We start from the raw sequence: 26,659 nt of genomic DNA on the forward strand, positions 1-26,659 counted from the left end.
AAGCATGTTAATGTTAATCTAACAGCTCCGGCGATCCACTAGCACCCCCCCAATTTTGCATTTTGAAATGCTCCCGATTTCTGAGGTCTAAAGGTTGGCAAGTATGCCTTCACTGTTGCAATAGAGGGGGACGTATCAACCAGAGCAAAGGAAGTGGTCCCCTGCATCGACAAGGGGAAATATACACTGGAACTTTTTGACGTGCAGCGCACTAACGGGCCAGCGAAGTTTTGGAGTGATGTCAAAAAACAGCAGTTCCCTAACGTTCAGAAAGTATCGATCTGTGTGCTCAGTATGTTAGGATCAACATACACATGTGAATCAAGCTTTTCACACATGAACTCAAATCAAAAGTAGCACTCGCTGCTCCCTGACTGACAGCACTCTTCACCAATGTCTTAGGATTGCATTTGCATATGAGCCAAAAATCACTGCTCTTGTTCAAAACAAAAAATCTCCGTTCTCCCATTGAGAAAGTCAGCGATGACCAATCATAAATGAGGTGATAGTAAGCACCTAGTTTACTATAGTAGAGGTGTAGTGTAGTATTCATTCATATAGTTACCCGTATCCCTTGTTATGGGTTTGTGCACTGAAGGGTTTGACAGTTCTTTCTGTATTCATTTAAATGCACTTTGTAATGTGTCTGGGTCAAATGTGACCAAAACGTATGATTGTATTGTTATTACTTTAAAAGTGAAAAAATAGTATTGCTACAGTACTACCTCTTTGTGTTGCATTGGAGCTCTTTAGCTGTTTTCTTTGTATGTGAGGACATTAAGACTGCTATTATTGTATCCAGTAAATGCACTTTGTGATGTGCCTGGTTCAAAAAATGTTACCTGAATATTTGACTTCTAAAGCAAACAAATGTAATGCTACAACTGTGCACTTTTTTTCAGATTCTGTTAAATGAATGCTAATTTGTTGTGTTTTTATGCACTTTTTGACGTACATTTGTTAGATGAACAATGAATAAAAATTGCATGTTTTTCATCGCAGTAATATGTGTTGGTTTAAAATGTGTCACTACACGCTTTTTACAGGCCGCTGAATGTCTGGCTCAGCTGAATTTTGTAGTTATAAAATCTGGCCCAACTGAATGTGTAATTGAATAGCCCTGGGTATTCTGCAAGGACATTTTAGTGAGCTGGACTTCCTGTCTCCGCCCGTCTTCGCTCCCCGGCATGAAGCTGTTTACATGTGTTTTGAGATGCTAAATAGAAGTCTAGCTTGTACCTTTGATACCCTGCCTCCTACTCCCATCTCTCGGCACCACACTATGCCACAATTTTAGATGCTGATTTTGTTAAACTAATACGTTTGCGCTGTGGACCAACACTACATTGATGGGGAAGGGGGTAGCAATAAAGATAACACCATTTTACACAACATAACGTTGAAAACGTTATATAGACACAATTTCCTGAAGTAATCTTCGTAATAACTAGCAAACTAAAGATCCTGTACATCCATTGCACACATAATCTGAAATAACAACTCATATTTCTCGCATTAAATGACATCAAAACGCATTTTAATGGCCAAACTAACTTTAAAATACGCATTTGACACCGAGAATAAAACGAAGTTCGGCCATGTTTTTTTTCTTCTGCAGGGAGAAATGTGAAGATCACGTGACATAGAAGCCAGCCATTGGAATGAATGGTGAAAAAAAACGTAGGGATCTTACAATTTCAGAGGCGTTTTTGTAGAAATACTATGTCCTACGTAGTGGACCAACGTAGTTATTACACGTTTTTTTGTGAGACTGGGTTGGTCATTCATGAAAAAAGAACAAAGTCACACTTACATACCAAAAAAAAAAAGATGTAGTCACAATATTGCTTTTAAATTATTTTATTGATTTAAAAATTATCGTATACGATACTTACGCTAAGAAAAACATTGTCTGCTCCCCTGCGTACCAACGTCTGGAGCTGTGACGACAGCAAAGTAACTTTAAATGACGGCAGAACTGTTCAAGGTTTTCTGTATGTAACTATCCAAGTTTGTTCACATTTGCTTTTCCATGAACCAGTCTTTAAACACTGCCAGATCCAATCTGTGTTCCTGTTAGTGTTTACTTCCTATTCCTAATGTGAATGTTTTTTTCAGAAGTGTTTTAAATGTTAAGCTTTTAGCAATAGTGCATGTGTTTCAGAAGTAGTGAGCATATGACATTACAATAATATAAACAACACAAAGAGTAAAAACAATAGAAAGTAATACAAGACAAATGTAATATTTTCTAAAAAAGTATGTTTTTAAAAGACCAGATTCACTGCAATTCAACAGAGCCACAATATTTCAAATGTATCCTAAATTTAAATCAACACCTCTCAAAAACTGCACATTACAACCTTTATGAAAATATTATTTGTTTCACGACTGTTTGATTACAACCAATTGACTAAGGCCTGTTTTCAAATTCAGAAACCAACCAGTATTTCTTATCATTTCAGTGTTTTTGCCAAGATGAAGTGAACCCGGCAGAACCTGAGCCCCGATAGCAACACAGTTTGAATGCTTCCATCAGAAGAAAACACAACATAAAAGTAAGAAACTTATGTTTGGTTGGTTCTCTGTGAACCTCGCTGTGCACAATCCATGTTGGAGGACAGACTACAGTGTGATATGATTTCCTAAAACTCAAGATAAGGCTTCTTGTCAGTTCCTAGTTAACCTCTCTGTCTTGATGCTGCTGCTCTGAGGAAAGTCTGAAGGTTGTTTCTGATCAAATAAACACCCAGGATTTAAAATGTAATCCACATCTGGATTATCCAAAGTTATCATGGACATTGCTCACATAGTTCCACACTGTGCTGTTTATTGATGAACATAATAAGATCAGGAGTGTGTTCATCAACTTGTCAGTAGACACAGATGTGGAATTACACTGTGAATGTGTGTGTAGGTGAACATCTAAGTGTATGGGGTGTGTCGGAAAGTAAAGATGTTTGTATCTTTTTGAGGATTTAAGCCAGGTGTGTGTGCGTGCGTGCGTGCGTGCGTGTCTCCTCAGGAATATAGATATGTACACTGTGTGTGAAGAGTTTATGTCAATACATTTAGGATATTAAGTTACTTTAGAGTCTTTTAATCTTTGCTCTTGCTCGGCTTAAACACACAGGAACTGTTGATCTCTACATAACACACCACACGGCGGGGGGGAGAAGGGGGACACCAGGCAGGGGGAGAGGAGTGAAGGGAGGTCTGCAGAGTGAGTTAAAAAGGTGAGGGTAAACGAATAGAGGTAAAAGAGAGTGACAGAGACAGGATGGAGAAAAAGAGGCAGAGATAAAGACATCTGAGAAAATATGTGAGAGGCGATGTGAAAAATGACTGAAACATGAAGCCAAAGAAAGGACAACTGCAGATGGGGACAACTCTTCTAACACACGTTCTCTTCAGTCCTTTAAACTACTTTTTTGGTGCATTATTTCCTGTGGAAGAACTGAATGTAATCGGTCCGCCTCTGTCACAGTTTCTCATTTTTGTTCCACTGTCATCAACCTCATTTCCAGCAGCAGACAACTTTAAGAAGAAGAAAAAAGGTTATAAAGAGGCCCTACGCTTTTTGGGGTTCCCTTTCCTGTAGTGTGTTATTTATGTGTTTGTGCATGTAAATGGTCTGCAAAGGCTAAAATCCCTGTTTTCCCTCCAGAGGGAGTTTCTCTCCCATACACTCCTTTGTTTACCTCCTGAACATAGTGACATCACTAAAGTATTTAACACTTGCACTCCAACACATGTGATAGACATCTGTAAGCGGTTGACCAATAACAAGAGAGCGGGCCAGCTAACCAATCAGGGCAGACTGGGCTCTGGTTTCAGACAAAGGGTGAAAAGAGGTGCTCACAGGCAGTATGAGAAAAATAAAGAGCTTTTTACATTAACATTAAATGTGAACATGTCACAGTAGAGGCAGTAATATAAATATGAACCTAAAAAGATATGTTTTAATATAATAAAAAACACAATTTGAGTGTAAGGCGGCATTACATTTAATTTGTAGTGCCAATACTTTACTTATACAGGGACCTCATACTGTTCTCAGCACTAATGTTGTTGTAACCATAGTTCACATGAATATACATTTCAGTGATTTCGTTACACTTGCTTCAATGGGCAGTTGTGTGTACACACTGAGGAAAAGTATCTGAATCCATTTTAAGTTTGACATATTTTGGTGGGCTTTCACAGTTCTTTGGGACAAACATGGTCAAAGATTTCCCAAAAAGTGGAGCATTTGATATCTTAAAACCCAATTTCCTGAGTTTGACCTCTTCCCCCTCATTTCTTCTCTTGATCACTTTTTATTTTTCTCTCCAAACTAACTCTAAACATTTTTGACAGAGCAGAATGGAAGCTGTTAATAACATTTGAGTTCATTGCTATTCCACTCACATAAAGCAACAATCGATCAGATTTCTTTAAAAACAGAAAGCCTCAGCTGTGGTGGGCAAAGGTCTAATGGATGTTAATAGTTAAAGTTGATTATACAAAAGTTATGTGTTTATCTAGCAGGCAGTGACACAACCAGATAAATTCACCTCTAAAAGCCACTTTGTTTAACACTAGAGCCGCCAGAGGTCTCTGTATACCTAAAACCGCCAACGGTTCAAATGTACCCGCTATTGATTTGCAAGGTACAATGTTATTTTATTTATCATGTAGAACAGTGAGTTTTGATCGCACAGGGATGACATTTATACCAATATAATCTATGGACTCTCAGCTTTTCATATGCTATAGTTTGTGCAGATAGCATGAAGTATAAAATATCGCTACCAGTGCTGATTTTAACGCTTGTGTTTTGTCTAGGTATAAATCTCTCCATCTCTCTCTCTCTCTATCTATAACTATCTATTGATCTATCTTTAATGTTCTGTTCTATGGACATATAATTGTCTACATAAACAGACGACGCGGACTACTTCTCTCATTCCGAGTGTCCATCTTTATTCAACTGGAACGTAACCTGCACACATGCAGGTTATACAGGTTGATACGTCATCAATGTGAGCTCAGTCATCAAGATCTTGTATTATCCAAGATGTTACACTATCTATAACTATCTATCTGTCTATCTCTCTCTATCTATCTATCTATCTACCAATCTATCTGTCTATCTCTCTATCTATAAGGAACCGCAGTAGACAAAAGGCGTTGCTATAGCAACACGTCATGTTTACGCTGCATTTTCTATAAGGTAAATATTACCCGCTGGCGTGTATAGGTATAAATGGCAATTTTTTTTCAATCTGACTTCATAATGACAATTTTTAACAACAGAGGGTGCTACACAACACACTTTCAGGTTAAAGTCACGGACTGGGAGACTTTAATATTTTATTGAAAAAAAGTGACATACAATCAAAAAACCGCTGCGGGTAAAATTTACCCATTGGCGGTTGTAGTATTGTTCTCGACCTCTATGTTTGACCTTCAGAAGTTTGATACCCTGGTTCAAGATCCCCTCGCTCCCACAAACAGAGAACTTTTTGGCACTGTGAGGCGTTTCCAAGGATAAACAGTAGAAGTCAGTGATGCAACATTAAACTGGATAAAGAAGAATAAAACAGATGTCCGTCCCCACCCTTGACTTTTGTTGTGTTTATTAAAGCCAACCCTTCTTCTCAAGTGCATGTCAGTCAGCCCAAGTTCATTGAGTTGGCCAACAAATGTCAAATCCTGCAAGATTTCCCTTGGTTAAACTGAGCTCCTACCCGGATATTTATTTAGCCTAGCAGGGCCTTGCTGCCCACCGACTGCTAAAGGCTCATAGTGGTGTGTGTGTGTGTGTGTGTGTGTGTGTGTGTGTGTGTGTGTGTGTGTGTGTGTGTGTGTGTGTGTGTGTGTGTGTGTGTGTGTGTGTGTGTCAAGGGGAGAACACTGAGGCATGAACTCAATTGCACGACTCAAAACTCAGACTCAGATAGCGTTTCAAAATAAAGACTTTACTGGAATTTGCACAGTACTAAAAACAAGGAAAACAAAACCACTCTTTCGAGGAAAACTATAATGCGATCTATAGCATAGGTCCGTGAAAGGTCCGTGAAAAGGTCCGTGAGGTAAGCCGATACGTGGTCTTCGAGAGACAACGAACTGACAATTAACAGGAGGGAGCTAACACAATATATACACAGGTAAAGGGGACACAGTTGGAAACAATCAGGGCGGGGAAAATAATCAAGGACGCAGGAGACAGAAAAAGGGGCGGGGAGCGTGGAGGCCTGAAATGAGAGGAAGAAATAATTAAGGGTATAGACATAAAGCACAAGACAAAGGGACATGACAACTCTAACATAAAGAATAAACTTTCACAATAAGTTTCTTGGACATGACAGTACCCCCCCTTCTAGGGACGGCTCCTGACGGCCCAGGCTCCTCTGAGTTGAGGCGGTCAAAATCCTCAATGAGGCTTTTGTCCACGATGAAGCGGGAAGGAATCCATTGCCGCTCCTCAGGACCATAACCCTTCCAGTCAACCAGTAACTGTCGCCCTCTACCCCTTTTCCGACTAGCCAATAGTGACTTGACCGTGTAAACCGGACCTCCATCGATCATCCGGGGGGGCGGGGGGGGTTTGACGGTGGGAACCATAGCGCTCTCCTTCAATGGTTTTAATTTCCCTACATGGAAGGTGGGATGTACCTTCATGGCCCTGGGAAGCCGTAGTCTCACTGAGACTGGGTTTATGACCTTGGTGATGGGAAAAGGACCCACAAACCGGGGAGCCAGTTTTCGGGAGAGTACGTGGAGGGGAAGGTCTCGTGTAGAGAGCCAGACTTTTTGGCCTGGCTGGTATACAGGGGCTGGTCGGCGTTTTCGGTCTGCTGCTCTTTTAACCAGTTGTGAATTTCTGCAGAGTATCTTCCTAGCCGCAGCCCACACGCGCCGACAACGCCTGACCAGAGCGTGGGCAGACGGGACCGTGACCTCCCTCTCCGTGGCTGGGAACAGTGGCGGTTGGTAGCCATAAACACAGTGAAACGGGGACAGGCCCGTGGCAGAAGTAGGGAGGATGTTGTGTGCATACTCAACCCAGGTGAGGTGCTCGCTCCAGGAGGATGGATTCTGGGACACCAGGCAGCGCAGGCAGGTCTCCAGTTCTTGATTTAGGCGCTCTGTCTGGCCGTTAGACTCCGGATGATATCCAGACGAGAGACTGACCGTGGCACCGATGAGGCTGCAGAACTCCTTCCAGAAGCGTGACACAAACTGGGGGCCCCGGTCGGAGACAATATCCTTAGGGAAACCATGAAGCCGAAACACATTCTGCATCATGACCTCCGCCGTTTCCTTAGCTGAGGGCATCTTTGGCAGAGCAATGAAATGTGTCATTTTGGAAAATCTGTCCACTACCGTGAGAACTGTGGTTTTACCTCTAGAGAGGGGCAGGCCAGTGACGAAGTCCATGGAGATCTCTGACCAGGGCCTGTTGGGAATAGGGAGTGGTTGTAATAACCCTATTCGCGACCTGGAAGAGGTCTTGTTTCGAGCGCAGATAGGGCACGCCTCCACATACTCCTTCACCTCCTTCTCCATGGATGTCCACCAGAAACGTTGTTTAACGATGAACATAGTTCTCTTGACTCCGGGGTGACAGGTGAGCAGCGAAGTGTGAGCCCAGTGGATCACCTGTGGTCGCTCGGCCTCCTGAACAAAAATCCGGTTAGGCGGGCAACCCCTTGGTGCAGGAGCTCCAGCATTGGCACGTATTACCTCCTTCTCTACTGGCCAAGTCAGCGCTCCTACCACCCGGTTCAATGGGATGATGGGTTCCGGCTCCTTGGCTGCAGGCACAGGGTCAAACAGACGGGACAGAGCGTCAGGCTTGATATTCTGAGACCCCGGCCTGTAGGAAAGAACAAAGTCAAAACGGTTGAAAAACAAGGTCCACCTAGCCTGGCGGGAGTTCAGTCTTTTGGCCTTTCTGATGTACTCCAGGTTCTTGTGATCGGTCCAGACCACAAAAGGATGCTCGGCTCCCTCCAACCAATGCCTCCACTCTTCCAACGCTAACTTCACGGCCAGCAACTCACGGTTTCCCACGTCATAATTTCTCTCTGCCGGGGAGAGCTTCCTGGACAGGAAGGCGCAGGGGTGAAGTTTGTTGTCCTTCTGTTGTTGCTGGGAGAGGACCGCTCCCACCCCCTCGTTGGAGGCATCCACTTCCACCACGAACTGGCGAGTGGGATCCGGCATGGTAAGTATGGGGGCAGTGGTGAACATCTTTTTCAGCCGAGAAAAAGCCTCCTCAGCCTGAGGAGACCACACAAAAGGCACCTGAGGGGACGTGAGGACATGAAGAGGGGCTGCAATAGCGCTGAAGCTCCGCACAAAACGTCTGTAAAAATTAGCAAAGCCTAAAAACTGCTGCACTTTTTTGCGAGAGTCAGGGGTAGGCCAACAGGCTACTGCGCTAACCTTCTCTGGGTCCATCATAACCTGACCTGGGGAAATGATGAAGCCCAAAAAAGTGACTGTTTCCACATGAAATTCAAACTTTTCAGCTTTGACAAACAACTTATTTTGGAGCAGTTTCTGTAGAACCAGGCGGACATGTTGTTTGTGGGTGTGAAGGTCAGGGGAGTAGATCAGAATGTCGTCCAGATAAACAAAAACGAAACGGTTCAGAAACTCCCTCAACACGTCGTTGATCATAGCCTGGAAGACTGCAGGAGCGTTTGACAATCCAAACGGCATGACCAGGTATTCATAATGTCCTGAAGGGGTGTTAAAACCCGTCTTCCATTCATCGCCCTCCCTGATCCTGACCAAATGATAGGCGTTCCGCAGGTCTAATTTGGTGAAAACCTTGGCTTCCTGAAGCTGCTCGAAAGCGGACGAGATGAGAGGGAGGGGGTACCGGTTTTTAACCGTAATGTCATTGAGAGGTGAGTAGTCGATACAGGGCCTAAGAGACCCATTCTTTTTGCCCACGAAAAAAAAACCTGCCCCTGCTGGGGATGAGGAATGACGAATAAGCCCTGTCTTGAGGGAGGCATCAATATAGTCCTTCATGGCCTCTTTCTCAGGTCCTGAAATTGCATAAAGTCGACCCTTAGGAATGGGAGACCCGGCAATTAAGTCAATCGCACAGTCATAGGAGCGGTGAGGAGGAAGAGCCAGAGCTTTGGACTTACTAAAAACTTCACTAAGGTCGTGGTAGCAGGAAGGAACTGAAAGTACATCCGGAAGATATATTTTTGGGACTGTATCCTGCCTAACACTCCCAGTGTTACATCCCCTGTCAATCTCTGCTACCTGCTTAAAACAGAGATCAATGCAATTCTTTCCCCACCCCTCCACCCTCCCAGATTGCCAATCTATGTGAGGGTTATGAAGTTTCAACCAGGGAAAACCCAAAATGAGTGGATGTTGGGCTGAGTTAAATAAGTGAAAAGACATTGTCTCATGGTGGTTATCATTACATCTTACTTCTAAAGGCTCCGTTTGGTGAGTCACTTTAAACAACAGCCGCCCATCGAGAGCACTCGCTTCAAGAGGCTGGGGTAGAGGTTTAGTTTTTATGTCCCATTTTTTAACTAAACCCCAATCCATAAGACTTTCGTCCGCCCCTGAGTCAATGAGAACACCATGAGTAACTACATTGTCTCTGATTTTTACCTGGATCCGGGTCAGGGTGCGAGGAGGAAAGTCAGAGGAAGAGATCCGGCTCACCAACGTACTCCTCTTCATTGGTGAGCCTCCTCTTTTACCGGACAAGCCGCTTGTGGGTGTCCGCGCTGCCCGCAGTAGAAACACAGGCCTTCCTTGAATCGACGCTGACGTTCTGCCAGCGACAGCTTGGCGCGGCCCAACTGCATTGGCTCCTCCACGGAGCCAGGGGGCGCTGTTGTCCGGAACGCAGGTGGTGAGGGGTGACGGGACCTCCAAGAAGAAGTAATATCCAGCGGCGAGCGTCTCCTCTGGAGAGGTGGATCAACTGCATCCTTGGATTTATTCCTTCTCCTCTCCGTCAAACGATTGTCTATTCGTAAAGCCATGGATATGACAGAGTCCAAATCAGCGGGCAGATCGAGAGGCGCCAGCTGGTCTTGTAAAGAATCCGAGAGACCGCTGACGAAAGCGTCAAACAATGCAGCGGAGTTCCAGCCGCTGTCGGCTGCCTTAGTCCGGAACTCGATGGCGTAGTCAGCCACACTCCGCTGATGTTGTCGCAGCTTGATCAGAGCCCGAGCTGCTTCCCTGCCCGGCGTGGTTTGATCGAAGGTCTTCCTCATAGTGTCTATGAAGTTCTCCAGAGACCCGCAGATAGGCGAGCCTCAGGACCATTCTGCCGTGGCCCACGCTGCTGCTCGGCCGGAGAGATGAGAGATCATAAAAGCCACTTTGGAAATGTCCGTGGGAAAAGCAGCCGGTTGGTGGTGATAGTGTAACTCACACTGCACGATGAACGGCCGGCAGCCTTCTGAGTCCCCGGAGTACCTTTCGGGTGGAGCCAGACGCATGGAAGCACTGTGCGGCTCAGTAACCCGGTTGGGATCGAATCCGGTCACCGCTGGAACCGGAGGAGTCGTAGGAGGAGAAACAGCCTGCAGGTGAGTGAGCACACGCTGAACCTCTGCTGCCAGTAGATTAACTTGGGTCGTCAACGATGTTTGTAGTTCCCCCTGGCTGCTGGTTAGATCCTGCACTCCCTGCTGCATGGTGGCCATACGCTCCTCTTGTTGCCCAAGACGTTGGCCCTGAGAACGGATAGCGTTCTTAATCTGATCTGAGTCGGCTGAGTTCATTTTAATGGTCAGTTCGTACTGTCAAGGGGAGAACACTGAGGCATGAACTCAATTGCACGACTCAAAACTCAGACTCAGATAGCGTTTCAAAATAAAGACTTTACTGGAATTTGCACAGTACTAAAAACAAGGAAAACAAAACCACTCTTTCGAGGAAAACTATAATGCGATCTATAGCATAGGTCCGTGAAAGGTCAGTGAAAAGGTCCGTGAGGTAAGCCGATACGTGGTCTTCGAGAGACAACGAACTGACAATTAACAGGAGGGAGCTAACACAATATATACACAGGTAAAGGGGACACAGTTGGAAACAATCAGGGCGGGGAAAATAATCAAGGACGCAGGAGACAGAAAAAGGGGCGGGGAGCGTGGAGGCCTGAAATGAGAGGAAGAAATAATTAAGGGTATAGACATAAAGCACAAGACAAAGGGACATGACAACTCTAACATAAAGAATAAACTTTCACAATAAGTTTCTTGGACATGACAGTGTGCTTCCATCCAGAACAGCATAGTTATTCACCCCGGGGGGACTTAAGTCAGCTATGACCTCTGACCCCTCAATAATGTTTCTACTGGGACTATGCCAGAGGTGACGAGTGGAACTGGGAAAGAAACATCTTTGAGATGAACAAATGTTTTCATTTATGACACGCTCTCTTTTTTCTCTCTCTCTCTCTCTCTCTCTCTCTCTCTCTCTCTCTCTCTTTCTTTCTCTCTCTCTCTCTCTTTCTGTTGTCATGCAAGGGAATCTATTTGATCCGACAATTTATGACACCATAAACCGAGGGATTTGTTTGTTTGCTGCTCTTAATACGATAAAATATGTTTTGTGGATTCTGTCTACTTGGAAAGGGGCAAAGTCCCAGAGGAGCATTCAAAGTAATTTAAAGCTGTCTTTCAATGATCACAGATCATCTGTGAGCCAGGGAGGGGAAATAAATGAGTAGAGGAATAAAAGGATTGAAAGACAAACCACAAATAAAAGGGACGGATGGAAGGAGGAACAAAAGATAACAAAAAACATCTTTCCACCGTCGGGAAGACACAGGAGGGATCTAGGGGGCTACAAAAAGAGGGGAGACCCCAGAAACACACACACATAAACACACACAAGACATACACACTCAGACAGACACAGACACAGGCTTTTGCATCAGATGAATGCATTCATGGTGAGTGTCACATTCCTGGTTTTGATGGCAAAGACCTAAAAAAACTTTAAAACGAACTATTCTTAAACCAAGTCAATTTATTTTAATGAGTCAGATGTCGACCCAGTGGCGTAACTATCGCCGGTGCAACTGGTGCAACGCATCGGGGCCCAGAGCCGGCCAGGGGCCCATGCAAAAAAAAAAAAAGTTAACTTTTTTTTTTGGGGCCCCAATGGCATTGACCGGTTCACACAGTCTTCAAAGTAACCAAGCAACCTAAATTAATTTGTAATTTGTCTGCCCAATGACCTTGCTCCTTTTCATGTGATGTGATACCTTGCGTGACGAGAGAACCGTTTAATCAACCTGTAATGTACTGTAGCTAGCAGCAGCAAGTTCGGCAGCATTATAAAAAATGTAATAGCTTGCATTTATAAAGTACAGCAAACCAAAGCACAAGAGCAGCGCTCAAAAGAGAAAGGACAAGAGAGAACAAGGAGATGTAACAGCTAAACTGACAAAATTAGACAGTTTTATTTTGTCATACATCGTCCTCGAAATCGAGCGCTAACGTTATCAATGTTGAGGTGCAGCGGCAGCCGGAGCCGGTAAAAACATTATGTTTCATTCAGTTTGACAACATGATATGTAATTGTTAAAAGGATGATCACAATGATCATTTTCAGTGTTACAAAGAGATGTAGTTACACTCACCGGCCACTTTGTTAGCTACACCTTACTAGTACCTGGTTGAACCCCCTTCTGCCTTCAGAACTGCCTTAATTCTTCGTGGCATAGAATTTGTCTACACATCCATGATTCAAATCTTTCGTCCCACCACATCCCACAGGTGCTCTATTGGATGTGTGTGTGTGTGTGTTTGTTTGTTTGTTTGTTTGTTTGTTTGTTTGTTTGTGTGTGTGTGTGTGTGTGTGTGTGTGTGTGTGTGTGTGTGTGTGTGTGTGTGTGTGTGTGTGTGTGTGTGTGTGTGTGTGTGTGTGTGTGTGTGTGTGTGTGTGTGTGTGTGTGCAGATTTAAGTGTTTAATGTGACATAAGTGTGCAAATGTGTGTGCGTTGCCGCCACAGACGATGTACAGGCCCCTTGTGAGAGTCTGTTACATGCTAATAGCTCTGTACCATGCCAGACACTCTTTTACACACACAATCACACACAAACACATACACATACACAGACAGAGGCCTCCGACCTCCCACCTCTTCACCACATGGGACCCCGTAAATCACTTGCAGGTCAAGGCTAATTTCTTAAGACCAGATCTCCCCCATTACTTTCCTCCAGACACTCTTAAAACACACACACACACACACACACACACACACACACACACACACACACACACACACACACACACACACACACACACACACACACACACACACACACACACACACACACACACACACACACACACACACACATACAATTTCATCCGTCTTCACCCTTCCTGCATTCTTCATCACTAGAGGACTGTACCTCCCTCCATTCAGATTTGAAGCACATGCCACAGATATTATTAATGTTAATAATTACAACAATAATAAAATAATACGTCTTTTTTTACGTGCTCTCAGTTGCATTTACACAAGTGTCTGTCAGTCATTTTCAATCAGAATGAATCAAGAAGCTGCAGCAGCACACCTCCAGGCAACAGCCAATCAATCATCAGTGAAATCAGCTGGTCTGGGGCTAGTCTGAATGAAAACAGCAGGATGTAAAGCTAAAGAAAATAAATATCAACAAATAAATGTGTTGATAAATATCAACAAAAGAAAAATGAAGGAATCTGTGTTTTTTTGGATAAGGAAATGGAGACACACATTTAGCTTTTTATGAATGCAAAACACGCATTTAGTTCACCGTAATTTAAAGCAGCGGTAGTTACTTCACTTGAACTTAAGGGACATTTTGAATCTGGTAAAGGTATTTTTATAGAGCTGTATTGCATCTTTTACTTAAGTATAATATAAGATACAGCTTTATTGATACTGGATATAGATTTGAGTATTTTTTTCACCACCGAAAGAAATATACACAATGCAGTAAAAGGAAAATTAGTGAACAGATGCAGCGGGATATAATATATGATATACAAATATGGGTATTACAAAACATGATATAAGTGATAGAGAGTGCTGCATTGAAAAGTCCACATCTTTAACATCTGTGGAAAAGTTCCTTTTTAAGGAGACCTTCACTTTACACTGGGAGAGAGACGACAGGAAAAATATATTTAGAGCAGAAACAGAGATGCTATATTTAATTGCTGTGAGGAACACATAAGAGTTAGAAAGAAATGAATGAGAGTCATACATGAATGCATGCATCCTCGGGACTTAAACAGACACACAAACATGTACAGTTATAACATAGTACTTCAAGTAATTTACCAAAGGTTCTTTCAGAGGGTTATATTATATATCATTGTATTTGAATATAATCACTGATGCTTTTTATTTAAGCAGCATTTTAGGGAGGTGGAACAAATAAACGACTTTATGTATGCTACTGTTTGATAGTTCAATGTATAGCTCTGTGTCATATTTCATAAATCACCACATGTTTTGTCTGTAAAATCTGAATCCAAATGTGACAGTTGTTGCACCTGTGAAATAAATCTAGAGAAGCAGATGTACCATATAATTAAGGATTACACAGAACCACAAAGAAAAAAAACTTGATTCTGCAAACATGAGGAGGCTTGTCAGAAGATGTAACAAAATCCTTGAGGAATGAGGGTAAAATAAGACAATTGTAAAACATAGTTGACTGTGACAGCTACAAATTGAAGCTTCTTTGTACGCTGACATGTTGAAAAATGCTGTGTGAAGCCAGAGACTGTAACTGAGCGGGCAGGTGGAGATCACTACAGTTTATATCTGTGTCAGCAGCAATAGACTTTATGCTGGTTTGATAGTGTGATCAGTTTTACATTCCACTCATGGTTTGTTCCAACTGGTTAATGTGGCCTTCAGCCAGGACTGAACCATATATATGGGAACAGAGCTGAATCCTGGCGGCGAGGTCACCCAACGCCCGCACATTGGACAGCTGCAGGATGCCTGGCATATCATTTACAACAATCTATATTATTTAAAAAAAGATATGCATGAAAGATTCTCCAGAAGGCACCGTAAGCAATGCCCAGAGATCAAACTTAGGGACTCATAATTAGGTGAGGTCACGCCTATCAGACAGCTAGCGGCTAGCTGCTTGTGAGAACATAAAAGCGGCTACGTCCTTATGCATAACGTTTTATAAAGTGATCCCCCTGTACAGTTGTCATCAACAGGATGTTAGCTATAAAGATTAAAAACACTTTTTTGTACCAGACTGTTAACATGTTCATTTCTGCTGTTAGGCATTTTAACATGGGGGTCTATGGGAATTGACTCACTTTTGGAACCAGTCTCAAGTGGTAATTGAAGGAACTGCAGTTGGTTGAACTTCTGCGCTAACTTCATTTTTCAGCTGGAAGGTTTCCGCTTCATTTCTCACAGTTTTGCATTTTAAGATTGAATGATTTAGCATTTTATATATTAAGCTTACAATAAATGTAAATACATTTCAAAAATAATTAACACACAGATGAGATATAGTTGGATACACATAACAAGGAGGAGAGGAGGCTAATGTCATTTGATTTAATTCTTGTAGGTTTCTTTAAAAAAGTACTTTGCACTCTTTTTTAAATGAGTGATTCAAAGAGGAGGACATGGGGTTAGAGTAAGGGTTAGAGAGTTAATAGACAGGAAATGATGACATATAAACCAAGATTATACTTTTTTTTAAAGACACGTGACCTTGGAGAAAAAAAATGGTGTGTGTGTGTGTTGTACAGTTGAAGACCTGGTTTCTCCATCCCTGTGTGTTAGGCCTGGTTGCTTGGTGACTCTGTTGGTTCTGGCATCAGGACCAGAGAGTTTTTTACAACATGGATCAGGACTGCAAACTACTTACACTGACAGCGTGTTCCTGCTCATGCTGTTGGTTTGAATCCTTGTCACAGGGGCAGCTGATCTTGATTCAGTTTATTTATTTAATTTCAGGATTTTACCATGAAGAAGACCTACAGAGAGAATAATTAAACAAGCTAATGAACAGACTGGATCTGTAAAATAGTTTTTCCACATTAGACATATTTTTAAAGATGATTTGAAAATATTTTAAATGGAAAGATTGGATGTTTTGATTATGGAGGGTTTAAGTACACGCTTGGAGAAAAAGGCAGACCTAAAGCAATATACTACCTTGGACCGAGGTATCAGCAAAACGTATTTTAGCCACCTTTAAAAAAAAGTATACATATGTTATATTTAGATTATTTTCACCACTTTACATACTGCCTGACTGCCCTTTCTGATAGAACAGAAGAATGTGCCTATGCTGGGTTTAAAAGCACCAGACATAGAAACAGACAGTAATTTTCAAGGAGTTGCTGGTTCACCTTTGCTTCAATCGGTCAGTTTGCATTGTGAATTTGGTTGCTTCAGTTTCACAAAAGGTACACAATAAGAGAAACTAATTTAGCGATTAAGGCAGGGGTAGACCAGCAACTAATTTCTCAATGGAGTCTGGTGCTTTTGAACAGAGCTAGTTAAAAAAAAGTTTTTGATCGCTTCAGTTCACTGTTGGAAACATTGACTGTATAGCTGTCTCACTACGGTAAAGTAGTGAAATATTTAAAACAATAGCTACGACTTCACTGATATTGTTTTTTTAAGTGGTTAATTAATGCTTCTTCTCCATCCACTGCACTAAGACGCCTCAAAACATCCAAACTATCCTTTTGATAGTTTATTTAAAGCTCACGAACATGTAGACAAACAGAATAGTGATGCTGTTGTTTTATTTCAACCAAACTAACAGGAACCACATGAAAGCATCTGAGCAGATGGCATCCAGACTGTGTGTGTGTGTGAGCTTTGTTACTGTTTACTTACATACAGCATTTTTATGTGCAGCTGCAGCATGTGTACCTCTGAATGAAAACAAAACAGGACAGGATTTATTTACAGTTATCGCCTGTTCTTCATCAGCGATTTACCTTTTTAACTTTGTGCCACACTTTGATGTTTTCTTTTTCTCTTCATCATAATACAGGGAATAAACCAGCGGTCATAAACCTATACAATAATATTTTTTCTTTGAAGTTTTATTTAATGCAGAGGAAATGTCAGACGCAGTCGGCCATATCTACAACCATTATTATTCATCATGCAACACAACGTCTTTAGACGTCTTTGTTTTGAACTAAAGCAGCTACATGTCAAATAAAGAACAATAAACTGTATTCATGCATTATGTATTTTATGCATTGGAAGCAAAAGTCATTCACAAACCTGTATGATCTCATTCACTATCTTAAAAAGTAGAAGATCGATGAAGATCAGAGGATGACAGAATTAATTTAAAATACTGATGGATTAAAAGGGACATCTTATGCTCATTTTAATGTCAAACGTTTTACTATTATTTGCTACTCTTTTGGGTTTACACTAGTGCATTTGACATGCTTTAATCTTAAAGCATATATTATAATGTCTGACTTGATATACCTGATATGCTTTTACAAAGTTGCACACTTTTGCAATGGTACTTTCAAGATATTCAGATTGTTGGGCAGTATGAGAACCGGTCAATGCCATTGGGGCCCCAATTTTTTTTTTGCATGGGCCTCTGGCCGGCTCTGGATCCCGGTGCATTGCACCGGCTGCACCGTCGATACTTACGCCACTGGCCAGTGCCCTGTAACAGAGGTGTGGACTCGAGTCAGATTCGAGTCACCAATTTGATGACTTTGGACTCGACAAAATCACAAAACACTTGCGACTCGACTTGGACTTGAACACCAATGACTCGGGACTTGACTTGGACTTGAGCCTTCTGACTTGAGGTGACTTGATACTTTAATTCAGGGGTCTCCAAAACGCCGATCGCGAGATGCCGCTAGAAGAGCAGAATCCAGTCGGGGAGAGCAAAATCTTCAGCCGCTCCTACTCTTGCTGTGAATCAATGCAGGCAGGGGCGGGACTTTATTTTGCTGAGCCACCATGCGGCCAATCATATGCGAGGACAAACTAGGATCATACCATTATGTGAAAGAAGGGTGGGGGGAAAGATGCTCCAAAGACAGCGTAGTGGTACAGGCCAGCTACACATAAAGACCGCCTCGCTGCACATTATCCCTTGCATAAAGATAGATTGTGTGTCCCTTATAGCATGTTGTACACAGTGGACATAAACATTCTGGTTACCTTAACATCAGGGATATTATACATTAAACTCCTTCTGAATCAAACCGTCACGGTAGCATTACCTTACTGATCCCTCTTAAAATAGAACAAAACACGTTACTTTACCAGAGAGAAAATTGATTATTAAATTATTAATGTGACTAATAAAGAGCAGTTTTATTATTAAGTATTATTCTGTTGATCGATGTCCTTACATTTGTTGAAAAGCACATAAGGACTTGTTTAAAACTCGTTTTGTCAAAGTTTAGGACTTGACTTGAACTTGCCCATCCTGACTTGAGACTTGACTCGAACTTGAGCGCAAAGACTTGAGACTTGACTCGGACTTGAAAAACAATGACTTGGTCCCACCTCTGCCCTGTAACACTGAGCTTGGACCCCGCTTGTGAAGTCAGGTACTCACCAAAGTCGGCAAGAGTTATTGTCTGGGAACTGTGAGATCTTGAGATATGTGTTATCTGTTGTTGGTGGTATGGAAGCCAAGGCATCACCAAATACATTAGGCTTGATCTTATGGTGTCAATAACTGCCTGTACAAAATAATAATAATAAATAATAATAGATTTAATTTGTTAGCGCTTTTACAGTTGCTCAAAGACGCTTTACAGATAATAGTGAAGAGAAAAGAAAAGAGAAGAAAGGAATAACAAATAAATATATAGTTAAAGTTAAAGTCAAATAATACAAAAACAATCACACATGAAAAGCCAGATTGAAGAGGTGAGTTTTTGTGAGTTTTTTGAAGATGGTGAGGTCGGTGCAGTCTCTGATGGGTTGGGGGAGTGAGTTCCAGAGGGAGGGGGCAGCGACGGAGAAGGCTCTGTCCCCCCAGGTCCGGTGATTGGTGCGGGTGGGGATGGATAGGAGGTTGGCTTCTGATGAGCGGAGGCAGCGGGAAGGGGTGTGGTGGTGCAGCAGGTCTGTGAGGTAGGGGGGGGGGGGCCTGGTTGGTGAGGGCTTTGTAAGTAATGAGGAGGACTTTGAAGTGGATTCTTTGACGGACGGGGAGCCAGTGGAGGTTCTGGAGGATGGGAGTGATGTGGTCTCGGGAGCGGGTGTGGGTGAGGAGGCGGGCAGCAGAGTTCTGGATATGTTGGAGTTTATTGAGGAGGTTGGATGGTATGCCATAGAGGATGCTATTGCAGTAGTCGAGTCGGGAAGTGATGAATGCATGAATCAGGGTTTCAGCAGCATAGGAGGAGAGTGATGGGCGGAGACGGGCAATGTTTTTGAGGTGGAAAAAGGCGGTCCTGGTGATGTGATTTATGTGGTGGTGACAAAATGACATGACAATCCATCCAATAGTCATAGACTTCAGTTTAGACTCACTGACGGGTTGACACTGTCTTCCCTAGAGGAATGCAGATAGCGTGACATAAAATCTGATGCTGTGCCATCTGAGAGACCCAGAGTGAGAATTTATCTGCAAACATATAACTGTCTTCCATCTGCAGTCCAGTATTTGTACATGTTTGGGTGTCTGTTTCAGGATGTTCCTGTCTCTTTGAATGTGTCCCAGAGATGCATGTGCTCTGTTTTTCTGTTTTGGATTGACTGAGAGTTGAGGGTGGTCTTTCCCTTTTGATTTAAGCATTTGCGTGTGAGTTGAAGGGACGTGAAAATAGAAGCTAAAAAGTAAGAAATAAAAATGCAGGTGTGCTAGAATTCATTAAAATGCTCCATTCTTGGCTTCATCATTTAGTATTACCTTCCTAAATATCAATATAAAAATGTCTTGCACACAAAGTAACAGGTGACGGATGCTAATTCATTTTGAAATAGCAAGATCTTCTTACAACTAATTTATGTTTAAAGATAATGGTTTGGTAAGAAACAAGTGAGAGTACCGTCATTTCGACTTTTAAAATAGATGTGTTTAAATGTCTCTGTCTTGTCAAAGTTATGGTCGTTTGGTGTTAATTGGAGAATATTTAGGACGCAGGGATTTTTTGTTTGCTTGCAATGTCCCAAAGCTGTAATTAGTCTGTCTTTCTCTACAGGATGTCGGTGAAGCTGCGATTCGACTCCCCCTCTGATGGAGGTTTGGTCAACAGGAGCCGCTCCTTCACCGGGTTCAGCTCTCTGAGTGGACGACGGCGGTGAGTGACGAATTGTTACAGCCAATGAGATGTATGAAAATATAAGCATTTGATCTGCCTTGAATTGCTGCAGTCAAGAAATGATAATGAGAAATATATTAGCTTTGTGTCTGTAAGTCGTCTACATCTACACAGAACCAGCGGCACCGGATTCATTTCAGAAGTGGGGGGGCCAAAAAGTGAGTGTGTATGTGATGGTCAAAGAAATGCTAAATCTACAGGCACTAGCGGAGTGGTAATCAATCCGCTACAGGCATGGCCGTATCCACCATTGAGGTCACCGAGGTCAGGACCTCGATAATTTTTTCAAGGTGTATATAATAAAAGTCGTGAAATAAGTATACATAATTAACAGGGTTCCTTGAAGTAGTTCCATTTACTGGCATTGGGGGCGCTGCATAACTACATAGCCTGTATTAAAGCAAACTTAATTAATTTATGCACTTACGCACTTTTTTTGAACACACTGTGAAAATGAGACTTTTCGTGGCTGTCCAGGAGGCTTGGGCACTTTTTCCAGTTATTAGCTCTGCTGTCATCTCCACATTTGGAGAAAGGTTACAAGCTGTTTGACAGCAGCAAATCTGCATATTTCACAGAAGGCTCGTTTAGTGGTTTTGCAAAGAATTAACCACTCTCTGTTTTTGTACCATTCTACATTGAAGTACCTTTCTCTTTGCCCAAATGATCTAGCGGTCTCCTTTTTTTTCTACAATTAGCTGTTCAGCTTTACCCGTCTCAATGTCCCGACAACAAACCTCCACGCAGTCGGAACCAGCCTGTTTCGGTTCAACGATGCTGGCGGTTTTGACAGTCTCAGCGGTCGCAGAGCTGCTGCTTTGGGGTTCATCCGGCTGCGCTGGTTCTAGGGTTTAAGGGCCATGCTCCGGAGTTATGGATTGGAAACATTGATTGATTGATGTTTAATTAGTGCATTAAAAAATAAATAAAATCATTAGTGAAGTTTCAGCTCAGACCCCACGCTTAATAAGTCTCCCCCTGGCCCACCAACATTTCTCCAGGCCCACCCACACAATAATTCCTGGCTACGCCACTGATGTCAGGGATGTGACATTGAAGTTGTTGACGTTCAGTTTTGTTTGACTGTATTTTATTTAATTATGCGCTGGTTCTTCTGACATGTTTGTGATATCAAGGCTGACACAGAGCAACGTAACAAAGAAACAAATCCAAGCTTTTTTATTGGTCTTAATGTACATGGATACATTTGAATGGTGTGACAATGTCCTCTTTGATTGGATTAAAATGTAATTCTTCCTGTTATGTGTGCCTGCTTTATTTTACCTAATGCAATATATGAGCCTCTGTCGCTGCCTGTAGTTAATGAGATTGTCTTATCATCTCCTCAATTAGCAAAAATAACAAAATATACACAGCTAGATCAGATCGCGTTCTTTTTAGATGCGACGAGTTGAGGGGAATTCTTGAAACGGGATGTACAGTGTTCCAAGCTATTGCAAGCTATTACATTTTTTATAATGCTGCCGAACTTGCTGCTGCTAGCTACAGTACAGTACAGGTTGATTAAACGGTTCGCTCGTCACGCAAGGTATCACATGACATGAAAGGGAGCAAGTTCATTGGACAGACAAATTACAAATTAATGTAGGTTGCCTGGTTACTTTGAAGACTGTGTGAACCGGTCAATGCCATTATTATTTTTTGCATGGGCCCCTGGCTGGCTCTGGGCCCCTCTGCACCGTCGATGGTTACGCCACTGCCTGTTTGTGATGCCACATTCAGGGCCCTCAGCGTCCTTTTTTTTAACAGAAGACCGTTGATAGAAGCTGCAGCTAGACTGCAGAAGTATTAGTTGGGTTTTTTTGAGGATGGAACAATTTCACACACAGATATAGGGAGGCTAGACCTATACAATTGATTTATTATGGTTTATAATTTAATGTCAAGACGAAGAAGAAGAAAAAGATGGCTCAACTGTTGTGTCAATCCTGTGGAGATGGAGATGGAGGTTATAAATCCCCAAAGTCATGTTCAGCTTAAGTCTCAGCAAAACTCACAACATTTCTGCAGCCTTGTAGACACAGAAAACTAGAAGAACATCACCAATCAGCACTGAACAATTCTGCTTTATTTGGCTCTACATACCTTTGTGAAGCGGCTTTTTCTGACATGAATGTCATGAAATCTAAATACAGAACAAGACTGACTGATGAACATTTAAATGACTCTATTAGAGTGAACCTACGTGGGTACACCTCAGCATATACACCACCACCTGGTGTATGGTGGACTCCATGCAGTGCCAGTCATCTCACTAACTGTGAAAAAGAGTGAATGCACCTATTTTACACATGTGTCATAAGATGTTTGTAAGGTGGTGATTAAGGTGATATATTTACTATGTGGGCCATAATAATATGTGAGAAATTGTTTTCTTGGACCTTGATGTGAAGTTAAGATTTTTGATAAGCTTTGGGTATTGCAATTTCACACGTGGACAAAAGTATCGCTTAATTCAACTGATGAGGGCTATGTGAATACATGTAAGCAATGTGATGCAAGTAGCTCTTGGCCACTTTCATTTGTTCAAAGGAGCTCTCAGATGAAGAAAGGTTGGAGACCCCTGCTCTAAAGTAACCCCATGACACTAAGATTACCCAACCCACTCTCTTCAGTGTGCGTACAAATTACATGACTTTACACATTGGAAATGTGTGCAATAGATACGCAGAAGTCCTATTTTGCGTGCATATGATACGCTAACCATTCCCATTGAGATCTGATGCCAAGTTTTGCGTGCATATGATACGCCACGTTTTGTCAAGTCGGGTCTTGGTAGACCGGAAGCTGTGTGGTTCATAAAAACATGTTCTTACTCAAGCCACGATTATCGTTTTTATTTTAAATCGTATAATGTCTGTCTTTTTTTGCCGTCTGTGAGGAAAAGAAATAGGGCTCAGAGCTTCAGAATAATGAAATCTGTATTTTTTTTTAATATATATATATATTTTTTCTAAAAAACACACTGTTATTTACTCAACAATAACACACAATTATCCTTGTTTTCATTTATTTGTTTAATTCTATAATCTGGGGCTTTTTAGAATGCTTTTTAGCCGTAAATAAAGTCAACGGAAACAGACAGACGGTAAACTGATTACCCAAGATCCTCAGCTTGAAGCTCGGCATGTTTTAGCCGCAATGCACGTTCGGATATGGTGTTAAAAGCAATATGATATCCAAAAAAGAATTCAGAGTTTAGGATGGCCGAAGACACTACACTACCCATAATCCCCAGCTATCGTTTGGGACTAGTTCCGTTGACAAACCCCGTGAATAATGTTCAAGCTCTGGGATTGGATGTTGGAGTGGCAGTGCGCCAAGGTTACGCCGAGCGTCAAACTAACACGTTCTCACTCCCAACCCGTCACATATTGACGGACGGTCAGGGCCCCTCCCCGTCACTCTATTACGTACAGGGTACCCCTTGGAAGTCAGTTTTCAACGGGCAGGGCGTCCCATTGACTTGCATAGAGCTCCCTGAACGTTGGTAATAGAGGAGTTGGGATCGCGGCGAAATGCTCTCCGCAGATCCATTATCGCAGCATTTATCAACCTTTTTCTTACTCAATATCAAGCCACACTTATTGTTTTTACTTCTTTATTTTAATTGAATAATGTAGGACTTTTGTTGCCATCAGTTATGGGGAGAGTAGGGGCTCAGATTACTGAAATCTGTATTGTTTCATCCTTTTTACCTTCTAATTTTGTATTCCTTTCTAAACCACACACTGTTATTTACTCAACAATAACACATAATTATCCTTGTGTTTATTTATTTGTTTGATTAATAAACACAAGTTGGAGTCCGTCAGGACCGAGGGTCGGAGCAGCTCATAGTAGTTGCTTTAGAGAATTTTTACACCCAGAAGTAAGTATTCTCTCCGCTTCGCTTGACAACCCCTGTGATAGTCCTCAAGCTCTGTGATTGGATGTTTGAGTGTGCGCCGAGGGTTACACCGAGCGTCGAACAACACTTTGAAATGGGATGGAACCACGGCAGACTGTCCAAAACTGGATTTGAAAGGGTCTGAACGGGCTTTAGATAAGCCAGTCCTTTATTAGTATATAAGTGCTTTGTTAGTAATTATATCGCTCGAAGTGGGGTCGAAAGAGATAAGATATACTTTATTGATCCTAATTGGAAACATTTGCGTTACATCAGCAAATATGCAGTGGTGTTTATTTGAACATCATTTAGTATAATCACACAAATTCTGTGTTTTATATTTAATAATTCTGTGTTCTTTATTTATTGATTGTTCAATACCTGACAAGGTCGGAGATGAAAAAACTGGGTCGCAGGTTCCTCAACAGTGCATTACAAGACATCTATCAATATGTGTCTATACCTCCACCATTAAACTGTCATATTCTGAACATTTCTTATACTATCTACATACATCTTATAAGAGTATAATGTATAATATCAGTTAAAATAAGTGCTTAAACATACAGTAGTTAATATTACAGGAAAGCAATATATTAGTACTTGGTCAGGATTCTCATGTTATGTCACGTTTGTAGTTTTGTATGTCTGGTTATGGGTGTTTTCCTCCTTGTATATTGTCTGGTCCTTCTTCCTGTGTTTTTCCCCTGTCGTTAGTTTCCCTGGTGTGTCTAATTGTCTGATTGTGTGAAGCTGTCTCCCTTGTGTTTCTCCTCCCCTGCCCGTCTGTTTCTCGTCTTGTGATTACCCCTCCCTGTATTTAGTCTTGTCTCTTCCTGTGTTCAGTGTGGGTTCGTCTTTTGTTGGTGACTGTGTTCCCCGGGGAGTGTTCCGTTTGTCTATATAATCCTTGAAATAAAGGCATTTTCAGCGTTATCTGCATTTGGGTCCTGCTTGCTTCACTCACCATAACAGTACGAACCCACCAGATATGGGCCCAGCAGATCCTTTTGAGCAGGAATTATTGGATTTTTCCTTTTTTTTGGCTAACTGCTCTGATCGATGGAAGGGAGACTCCGGGGTTCAGCTGCGAGAGGCTGCTCTGGCAGAGGCGCGCCAGATGACTATGGAGAAACCAAACTTGGTGAAATTCCTACCAAGCTGGATTTTGGATTTCCTCTCGGTATGTTATCCCCTGCCGGCTGGCCCTGGGCATGCTGGCTCCCTGCCTCCCAATTCCCATTTTGACACCACGCACATTGGTGTGTTCCGTTTAGAGTCGGCCCTTGCTTCTGCCCCAGTTCCTGCTCCTGTACAAGAGACGTTCTCTGGAACTCGTCTGGCTTTTGGAGGTCCACGGAGCCTCCAAACGGCTTCTAAAAGAAGGAGTCGCAAGTCCAGGCTAGCAGCCCGAGCCCCAAGAGCCATGGTTCCGGCCCTGGTTCTGGCCCCAGCAGCCATGGTTCCAGACCCAGTTCTGGCCCCAGCAGCCATGGTTCCGGCCCCAGTACTGGCCCCTACAGCCATGGTTCCAGCCCCGGTTCTGATCCCAGCAGCCATGGTTCCAGACCCAGTTCTGGCCCCAGCAGCCATGGTTCCGGCCCCAGTTCTGGCCCCAGCAGCCATGGTTCCAGACCCAGTTCTGGCCCCAGCAGTCATGGTTCCGGCCCCAGCGGCCATGGTTCCGGCCCCGGTTCCGGCCCCAGCAGCCATGGTTCCAGACCCAGTTCTGGCCCCAGCTGCCATAGTCCCCTCTCTTGTCCCTCCTCTTGTCCCTCCTCCAGTCCCTCCTCTGGTTCCTACTCAAGTCCCTACTCAAGTCCCAACTGAAGTGGCGTTGGAGGTTCCGCTGGGGGTTCTGCCAATCCTATGTCCTGTCCCGTTGGGGGTCCTGCCGACTACTCTTCTGCCGGGGGTCCTGCCAACCCTATGCCCTGTCCCATTGGAGGTTCCGCTGGGGGTCCTGCCAGCTCCATGTCCAGTCCCGTTGGAGGTCCCGCCGACTACTCTCCTGCCGGGGGTCCTGCCAATCCTATGTCCTGTTCCTCTGGGGGTCCCGCCGACAACACTTCTGCCGGGGGTCCTGCCAACCCCTTGTGCTGTTCCGTTGGAGGCCCCGCTATCACCTGTCTCGCCGGGGGTCCTGCCAACTCCTTGTCCTGCCGAAGCCTGTCCCAACGACTGCGGTTCCTGTTCGGCCAACACCGGGTCCTGCCCGGCCTCCGGAGCTGTCTGGTCTTCGCCCTCGGGCCCGGCCCCCTGACTCTTCTTGCCGCTGCCTTCGCCCTCATGCTCGTCCCCCTGAGTTCGCCCGCTGTGGCCTTCGCCCCACCATGGATTCTGCCTTGCCCCCGGGCCGTCCGCCCGAGTCCCCCTCCTCGGCTTCTGCCTTGCCCCCGGGCCGTCTGCCCGAGATCCCTTCCAGGTCC

General features: G+C 43.2%; 1 protein-coding gene across 5 annotated transcripts in view; it reads left to right on the forward strand.

The window, feature by feature from the left end:
* ripor3 (RIPOR family member 3) overlaps window positions 1–26,659 on the forward strand; it is a 148,604-nt gene that overhangs the window by 73,191 nt on the left and 48,754 nt on the right. For 3 of the 5 annotated variants that reach the window (XM_079683327.1, XM_079683329.1, XM_079683330.1), the window contains exons 2-3: window positions 2,466–2,558; window positions 20,201–20,299. In XM_079683327.1, the coding sequence (XP_079539453.1) occupies window positions 20,202–20,299 (98 nt within the window). In that variant the 5' untranslated portion in view covers window positions 2,466–2,558; window position 20,201. Of the gene's footprint in view, window positions 1–1,639; window positions 1,681–2,465; window positions 2,559–20,200; window positions 20,300–26,659 lie in introns of those variants that run through there. The other 2 variants (XM_079683328.1, XM_079683331.1) reach the window with 2 other exon arrangements.

Source organism: Notothenia rossii, assembly GCF_949606895.1.
Source record: "Notothenia rossii genome assembly, chromosome: 5".
Classification (NCBI taxonomy): domain Eukaryota; kingdom Metazoa; phylum Chordata; class Actinopteri; order Perciformes; family Nototheniidae; genus Notothenia; species Notothenia rossii.